Source organism: Galleria mellonella, unplaced genomic scaffold (assembly GCF_026898425.1).
Source record: "Galleria mellonella isolate WM207_F2 unplaced genomic scaffold, CSIRO_AGI_GalMel_v1 utg139, whole genome shotgun sequence".
NCBI classification, from domain to species: Eukaryota; Metazoa; Arthropoda; class Insecta; order Lepidoptera; family Pyralidae; genus Galleria; species Galleria mellonella.
In genome coordinates this window covers 3,687,626-3,696,922 of record NW_026441995.1, presented here as the reverse complement: position 1 = coordinate 3,696,922, position 9,297 = coordinate 3,687,626, and the positions used below count along the sequence as shown (strand labels likewise).

Below are 9,297 nucleotides of genomic sequence, written 5' to 3'. Positions count from 1 at the left end.
ACTTTTGATATTCATGTTTCAACCGAGTTGTGTTTGCATGGCTGTGTTTCGTACAAAAGTCAATTTACTTACAGAGGAATAACATCTCTGTGGCAACGCGGGGGGGGGGGGGGGGGGGGGGTATCATGGGCGAAACAGTATACTCATGTTATGTCCATGGTATTGCCATGTCTATAGGCAAGCCACTTTCCATCAGGTGGGCTTTGTTTGCCATTCTAAGTTGTATAAAAAAATATATATATATAAAATATGACTCTTAGAAAGACATAAAAATATTTTACACAACTAGGTGTTATCTAGCAGAAGTCTGTATTACTGGGTATTTGAACAGAATTGTTTAATTCCGCTACCATTTGTGTGTAACTGCCAACATTAGTATGTGGTATACAATCCTCGAATGTTGCAAATTAAACAAAATAATTCTAATCAGCATAATAAATCCAATTCGCATTAGCAAAATTAGTTCTAGTAAACCGATTCATAAAGTCCTGAGAACAAGCGAGTATTTTTCAAGAAAGAATTAGATCGATGGGAATCGATCTCATTTATCGACGACTTATAAAAATTTTATAATTCTATATTTTTGAAATTACCTTTATAAGTTGGCCTCTAAGACAAATGTAACAGCGCTTATTTAAACTTTAAAACAAATTTGTTTGATAAAGAAATACGAATAGGTGTATAATCCTACAAAAACTGTATACACCTTTAATTGATATGTTCATATAGCCTTAAGCTTGGCAGTGAGGAGTAAGATTTTTTGTTCAAACTTTGATTTAAGCATTTTTTAATAGTAGTTTTTCTCTTTTACTTACTAATAACATTGTATATTGTCTACTTAATTATTGTGAGCATATTGTTGGTGTGTCTTTTATAAATAAATAAATAAAACTATTATTAAAATTGTAATATAAAATAAAAAAGAATATAACAAACATTAATAAAAAAAAAAGTATAAATATAGTAAACCCGTGATATACAAAATTAGTTGCACAAACAATTTTCTTCGTGATTGCAATCCTCGATGTCTGTCAATATACTATCTATATAGCGAGCTATATTTATCATTGGATCCCTTAACGTATGACAGGAACAGTTGCAACCTGCTGTTAAATATTCTCTTGAAATATCCGGCCATATTGTAGAAGATCTACGAGTGAAACTGGAATCTCGCTTACTGGATGAAAACTTAGTTTTACTACGCCATGGTTCGCTGGCTCTCCGATTTCTGTTGCTTTGATATGCGAACACGTATTTTGGACAATGTTCCGAATAATACTTTTTATCAAGAGACAATTCATTTTCTTTTCGTCGATAAGGTTGTAGCTGAAAGATCAAGTATTTTTTTTTTTATTGTTATAATTGTATTTACTATGTCATTACTGCAACGCTATTTTTTTTTGATGGGTGAAAATGGTATGGTAACGCCGCCTGCGCTAACGGGATATACTGGCGGAGCACCAGTGAAGAGTTATAGATGAGAATGAAAACAGGCCAGTTAGCCCATCATGATGAATTCATCAGGAATTAACCATGATAGTTTCCAAGGAGAACCGCGAGGAGGTCGACCTGGTTGGGTATATTGCTAGCAATGGACTGCAACGCTATTACCAAATATAACATTTCGACTACCTTTCGTTGTGTCATGTTTTTCAATTTTTTCACAATTGTGGACGTTTTCCTTTTCTCAGTTTTGTGACCGACGGAGAAAGTGTCTGATCCCTCAGTAGCATACTTTATCGGAGAAACGTAAGGCTGCAAAATATGACCTAAAATTGATTTATTTTAATTAACAATTTCTTAACCCCTGCCCACAAACGTCATTTAACGTTCTTAGATTTACTAGGTACTGTATATACCGAAACAGCTGTTTTTATTTTACTTTTTTCTTATCATAATCTTACCCATTGCCTATCCAACTTTAGTCCCATTTTTCTTCTCTTTTATTATTCCCTCCCTATAAATCTTTCTGTTTTCACTGTTCCGATACGCATCATTTTTTAGTCTTTGTTTTGAACAAGTTGAACCCATCTAGACCAATAAATATTGGTATATAACCGATTTTACGGTCCTGCTCTTATACACAGTGGCGGCTGTAGGGGGGTTGCGAAAGGGGCAAACGCCCAGGGCCTCGCTCTTGCAGGGGCCTCGGGTAACAAATCAAACAAATTTTAAACAATCAGTGAGTAATCGCAAATGAACAAAATTACCAACAATAATATATATATCAATTTTGTATCCGAACATACATACGCACGTACGCACACACACACACACGCTCGCAAATTTTATTTATTTATATAACTTTAACATTTCTCGTCAAACATGACAAATACCTAAACCAAACAACCAGACGTACTTTGGGCATCGCATACTTTTCACGAAGAACAAGAGCTTCGCAAAGACCTGCCGCCGGGAACCTCGCAATGGGTAAGGCCGTCGCTGCTTTTACATATCTAGGTATGAGTATGCTCTTAAACGTGGTTTCAGATAAAAAATCGCAACCTATCTTTCACTACTCTCAATCTTTATCTTATAATTTTATGCTTTGTACTTGTTCTCCTACATCAATTCAACACTCTGATCTTTATGACGCACCATAGACACGAGCACTACTAAAATCATAATAATTTTCAATATACTGTGCTACTCACACATTTGGTTGATGCCCCTCCGCAGGACATCGCAAGCAAGTACAGCGGTCAGAAATTGGGAGCCGTAGTCATAATAGCAATTACCTATAAAATGAAAAGATCACACCACAAAATCAAGTTGCATTTCGAAAATCAATTTTAATTTACATAAAAATAATAATAATAATATACATATTTAAAATATTACCGTGATTCAGTTGAATAATTTGATAAGCAAATGAAACCAATTTTGACCACATGATAAACAAGTTATTGTCGTAATCGTTTGTGCGAACATGCTCTCTCCTATTCTTCACTTTAGGCATTTCCATCGTTGTCTGACTTCTGTCTGTAGGAGTCTTGTCATCGTCACATATCTTGGTATAATTTTCTATGCACTGCAAACTCGCTTTCACAGTTCCTTTTTGCATACTGATATTTTCAGCTATATTTCTCTTTACAGATTCGAGCTCCTCCTTTATATCGTCAGCCAAATTTCCCTCTTTGATGTTGAGATTCTTGACAACACTAGTAATGCTTTCCTCGATGCTGTTATCGTTTCTTATATCTTCTATACTTTTGAATTCTTCCACATTCGGTGTGCCAACTTGAGAGCCATCTTGATTTAAATTGTCGGAGTCTTCCAAATCGTGCTCGGTGGCTTCACTGAGATAGTCGTCTTCAAGTTCGCAAAAACTTGCGAAAAAATCATCGTGGCTCTGATTAAATGATGTTTTTGTTCCTTCGCTTTTAATGCTCTTCTCTGTTTTAGGTTCAAAAGTACATAGTCCAAATTGATCATAGAGCCTTCGTCTAGCTTTTCTTTCACATAGCTCCCGACGTAGGATTCTCTCCTGGTAGGACCTGTCTTTCAGTTGCTGAGCAGCGTCCAACTGATTTCTTTCCAGAGATTTAAATTGCTCATATAAGTACCATGATTTGACCCTTTTCGTTTTTTTATGGGTTGTTTCTAAATCTATAAAAAAAATTAGTATCACAATAAAAAAATCTCTGTACAAATGCAATGACTTATAATCACTGTTTGAGTTCTAATTTAGAAGTCAATGTTTTAATCTATTATTATTAATTAACCTATGGCATAATCCCTCTTAATATTCTTATGTTGTGTCCACATGGTCTACTGCCATGGTCTGTTTCAATAAATTTTATGGAAATATAAACAATCGGAATAATCGAACCCAAAATAAGACAGTGTACTGATATCCTTATCTGGGTTTACCCAATGGTGGACTAGTAGAAAACGCCGTCCGGTGTTAAGTCCGCCAATAGAATTTTACTGTGCATTAAAGTTTAAATAAATAAATAAATATCCAATTATGTTAGTACAAAACTATTACTAATTTCATTAGTCTTTTTAGGATTATCTCAACAAAACTTGATTCTATTGATACAAACTATAGTAATTTTCACTATTGTCAACCAGTATTAAAACGTTTCAATTCTGTGTGTTGAACCGCAAACGTGTTACATACCGAGCGAATCAAGAAAATCCATCCACGTTTTTCTTCCTACAATATAAATTGATTCAATAATTTCCTTTTTTACTCTGATTTCAAATTTTACATAATTTGCCCAAATAAACTTGTTTTGGTTTTATATTTTATTTTCGTGACTTATGTAAATTGTGCTTTCAAATATTTATCATCATTACATCTGCCAATTAATGTTTATATATTTCTATGCGCTGTCAATATTAGACCAGTTATATCGCAAATCTATCCTTAATCTAAGAGTCTTACAACCTTTTTTAATATCTGTACATAATAACTGTACAATAGGTATAAATTAAAAAAATAAAAGCAAGAATAGCGTTTCGTAATTAATAATAGATTTCCCGAGCAAATACAAGAGGGAGACTTTGTACAAAAGTCGATTGCATGGGTACCTCTGCCCCATTCGTGTTTCAACCGTGAAGCAGTTGTGTTTGCATGGCTGTGTTTCGGTTTAAAGAGTGGGATATGGCGTGAATTTACTGGGTACAGAGGAATAACATCCGAGTCCTCAGGAATGGCAACGCATGGGGGGTATCATGGGCGAAACAGTATACTCTGTTATGTCCATGGTACTGCTCATGTATATAGGCGACGGTTACCACTTTCCATCAGGTGGGCCGTTAGCTTGTTTGCCATTCTAAGTTGTATAAAATAAAATGATTGTCCACTTGTAAATTTCAATTAAACATCGTAAATTATGATATATTATAACGATGATATAACACAATTAAAATACAAATTTAAAATATACACCTTTATTGACAACACATAAAAAAGACGACACTTCAACAACAAAAAAAGAAAACGAGACAAACTCAACATCCCTTATGTCCTTTGCCACACGCGGACCTATTTGCACTAAGTTTGTCTCCGAGTCAATACCCATATATGGATCGGTCTGGGATTAAGATATTTATAAGCATATTGGTAACCAAGATATCGCCAACACCAACGGCCGAAATACTAACCGCATCTACCTACTTTCACACAAAAGGTGCGATTGTACATATAACACGACACAAAATTCACGTAAACTTTTTTTCGCATGCTTAGAAAGAAACACATAACATTTCGATTTTCAAAAATCGAAAACAGATAATGAAATTAACTATCCTTTCTTCTTACTTACAACTTCTTTTAATATCTGTACAATAGGTATAAATTAAAAAAAAAAACCGTGTAACTTGTAAAGTTGTGTTTGCATGGCTGTGTTTCGGTTTGAAGGGTGGGATATGGCGTGTATTTACAGGGTACAGAGGAATAACATCCGAGTCCTCAGGAATGGCAACGCATGGCGGGTATCATGGGCGAAACAGTATACTCTGTTATGTCCATGGTACTGCTCATGTCTATAGGCGACGGTTACCACTTTCCATCAGGTGGGCCGTCAGCTTGTTTGCTCCATTCCATACTAAGTTGTATAAAAAAAAATACATATTAATTTTTTAAAACAAAAATAAGGCTTTTATGGTGAATAATATTTACTATAAAGGCCCAGGCGATGCTAGTGGAATATATTGAAATAGCAAGTTTCTAGTAATTACTAGTACCACTGATATTATGTATTCTTATGATTGTGCCATTGTAGGTACATTTAATCAGTCATCCGATTTACAATTAAGTGCCAAAGTTTGGAATGTACTAATCTAGATGCGTTGTTACAGAACGGTAAATTTCAAATTATTAATGACCTTATTTTAATCCAAACAGAGCGGATTATCGAAAAAATTATCATTTATACGCCACGCCACCGTATGATTTGGTACAAGTATGACATAACAGTAAACATTTTTAAATATTCATTGGGTAGTTTTTTTTTTTTTTATGCAATACTCCTAGGCATATTTCACGGCTACAATTTCTGTGTATAATTACGTAAGTATCCAGGGCCGGATTATAAATTAGGCAGTATAGGCAATTACCTAGGAGCCCTTTAATAGCAGATGTCCCGTGCCCAGAAAAAAACTTTTTTCGAGAAAGTTTCTTTATATGAAAATTACATCTGAAGATTTCTTCTGACAAATTATTGCCTTGTTTCTTTTTTTCTTTATTATACATCGTCATATCTCACTATATTTCGTAACACATTTCAATTTATTATATGTAGAGTAATATTATAGCTGTATTTTTTATGAGTAAGACATACATTGTCTAGGGGATCCGACATATTTAATCCGGTTCTGTAACCAACTATGCACGGCATAATCATTGTAACATTATTAGTAAAACTTACAAAATTATTAATAGAAAAAGATTGCGCCACCAGCTGGTTGTCTGCTATATCCAGGATTAGTTTGCGAGGAATGCACTCCAGAATTCATCAATTTCACACTGAAAGGAGATTTGTGCTCCTTGACGCCTCCAAGCTTCATCGGATGGCCCTGATGATGAAATAAAAACGTTCAGAACTCGTTATAGCAAGCTGGAATCGCACTTAAAATGTAAGCATAAAAAATAAATATATCTATATAGTTGTTTACTCCAAACTTATATTTTTTCACACAATCAATAATCACTCAATGGTCGCGTACATTGCGGTTTCAGAGGAATTTCCTCCCGCAAACGATCAGGCTGCAGAATGAGCTCCCTGTTAAGAAACTACAGTATAGTGGTCTTCAAAAAAGGTGTATTAAGATTTCTTCAAGGTCGGCAACGCGTAACACCCTCAGTGTTGCAGGCGTACATAGGTTACAGTGGCTATTTATCATCAGACTGACGTATTTTTTTTATACAACTTAGAATGGCAAACAAGCTGACGGCCCACCTGATGGAAAGTGGTAACCGTCGCCTATAAACATGAGCAGTACCATGGACATAACAGAATATACTGTTTCACACATGATACCACCCATGCGTTGCCATTCCTGAGGACTCAGGTGTTATTCCTCTGTACCCTGTAAATTCACGCCATATCCCACCCTTCAATCCGAAACACAGCCATGCAAACACCATGTATAAAATCTACGTGTTTGAATCAAAGCTATTTAAACGTCGCGAAAACTCTAAAACCAAAAACGCAACTCATACCAAGGGGATAACAACAGGTGGGCATTTATTGAATGTATTTCTCAACCGTCGCCACGTGTCGCATCCATGCGTTTCCGGCTGCAAATAAAGGTCTTCTTTATCGGCAAACTGCTCTGTAGAATGATTGTATGTAGCGGAAAGAATGAAGTCGAGACTGTCATCTGGCAAGCTTTAAAGGAAAAATTGTGGTTATTTGTTAAATTAAAATTCTAAAGTCAGTGGCAGGTCAGTGGGGTAGTGTTGGCCCATTGGTAATGCAAAAAAGTCGGTTTAAAACATATAAGCTTAAAATAAAAAAAATGCATTCATGGAGTGCGACTCCCTTCATATTTTTTTTTAATGGATAATGAAATGGTAACCCCGCCCGTTGGGAGCCGCGTGGAGGTCGACCTGATAGGGTGTATTGCTATGGATCCCTTTCCCCCTCACTCCCTTCATATTGCGTGGCTGTAGGCGGTAGCTCGAATCGCTCGGGCCTTACAATACCTCTGCCTATTGGAATTTAGGAAACAAGGTAAGTAGGAGATATTATTGTTCGTCAAAACAAACGGTGAAAAATTCGAAAAATGATTATCCCACTGAAATGGGAAACAAGCTTACGGACAAGAAGGGGATACCGTAGCCTATGAACGCCTGCAATACTATGGGCGTATTTTCATAAATTTCAACTTTTCAACTACCATGCAATAATAGTGTACTTCTGAACAAAATGTATATCTGTTCCGCGGTATAATGACATAAGAACCTTAGAACTAATTGGGTCGAAAAATTGAGAAATATGTATTCGAATCCTGCTGCCTAGTTATTTATTGTCTTGCAACAAATTTGACTTAAAAATATACTATAATATATAATAGACTTAAAAATGTAACACCGACTCGGATGTATAGAAAAGCCTTCCTAAAATATTTTTTTCTGTACAAATTCACCACATATTATAGTCACTTATACTTGCTTTCTTTATATAAAATAAAACTGACCGCTGTAAAGTATAAATATCTGAAGTTACATATAAACTTGAAAATTTGGATTCCGAATGAGCAGTAGATTTATAAAAAAGTTACTATTAAAAACTGCTAGTAATTAAGTTTACTTTGATAAAAATATTCTTATTCTTAAAAAAATATATTATATCCAAGAACAAGCATCAAAATTAAAAAAAAATAACTTCTCTAGTGAAACACTCGTACAGACAAATACATTGTAGAGAGTCACCTGCAATAAAAGAGCAATTGTTCCAAATGCTACTAAGGATATTGCTGGAAGGCAATTGACACAGGTGTATTTTTTTTTCATCAGTGTATGATGGCGGGACATGTAACGTCTGTATATGTCCCGCCATCTTATATGCCGATATATTCGAGAGTATTTTTAGCAATGAATGAAAATACCCACTGCGTCAACGATGCCTAAATGCAAAAACAAAGGTGGGAAAAAAAGGATTGATAGTAATGGGATCTAATTTTCTTATAACTAGCAATACACCCTATTAGGTCGACCTCCACGCAGTTCCCCCTGGAAACTATCGTGATTAATTCCAGTGGAATTCGTCACGATTGATTAATGGATCTGCTTTCATCGTCACCTATCACTCTTCACTGGGGCCCCGCTAGCGTATACTCCTAGTGCAGGCGGGTTTACCATATCATTGTCAGCCATTTAAAAAAATGCTTTTAGGAAGGCAGATATTATTATTACTTACTGGAATGGATGAAAAAAGCTAAGCCTTCTAATACTGGCTAGGGTATGATGGGAAAACAATCTGGACCCAGCAGGGACACCATGTTTCTCCTTAGTGGACAAAATAATTTCTTTCGACAGCTCGCCCTCCTTTCTAAGGTCTGGTAAGAGCTGTTTATTCCGAACTTGTTTTATATCAGACATTTTATTAAAAAGTTGTTACATTCACTCTAATAATTTTATATATGATGTAACCCAAATATTAACTCGAATTTTTGCCTATCCCCAAATTTCTTACCAAGTCAAAATCGTAGTCTAAAATAATCAACAAAAGCCATAGCAACGAACTCCTTGCAAAACAAAAATTTTCTATATTGGTAACACTGGTTTCATCAGAAAGTTCTAGAGAGTGTTACCAACTTAGAAAATTTCTCCTTAATTTT

General features: G+C 35.3%; 2 protein-coding genes across 3 annotated transcripts; both read right to left on the bottom strand.

Annotated features, from left to right (window-relative positions):
* Nucleotides 1–517: 517 nt before the first annotated feature.
* LOC113513147 (uncharacterized) lies at nt 518–4,741 on the bottom strand. Of its 2 annotated transcripts, none has more exons than XM_026897133.3 (5): nt 4,127–4,741; nt 2,842–3,609; nt 2,655–2,738; nt 1,633–1,769; nt 518–1,326 (listed from the first exon to the last, which is right to left on the bottom strand). In XM_026897133.3, the coding sequence occupies exons 1-5, from the start codon at nt 4,146–4,148 to the stop codon at nt 985–987; spliced, it is 1,353 nt and encodes a 450-aa protein (XP_026752934.2). In that variant the 5' UTR covers nt 4,149–4,741; the 3' UTR covers nt 518–984. The 2 variants fall into 2 exon arrangements, 1 of the variants encoding a protein (XP_026752934.2); XR_004223954.2 differs by having other exon boundaries at nt 1,187–1,326; nt 1,633–1,755.
* Nucleotides 4,742–4,750: 9 nt separating this feature from the next.
* Nucleotides 4,751–9,193, bottom strand: LOC113514132 (cilia- and flagella-associated protein 276). Its single transcript, XM_026898130.3, has 3 exons — nt 8,877–9,193; nt 7,175–7,343; nt 4,751–6,528 (listed from the first exon to the last, which is right to left on the bottom strand). Exons 1-3 carry the CDS (start codon nt 9,056–9,058, stop codon nt 6,388–6,390), a joined length of 492 nt encoding a protein of 163 aa, XP_026753931.2. The 5' UTR covers nt 9,059–9,193; the 3' UTR covers nt 4,751–6,387.
* Between the last annotated feature and the right edge of the window lie 104 nt (nt 9,194–9,297).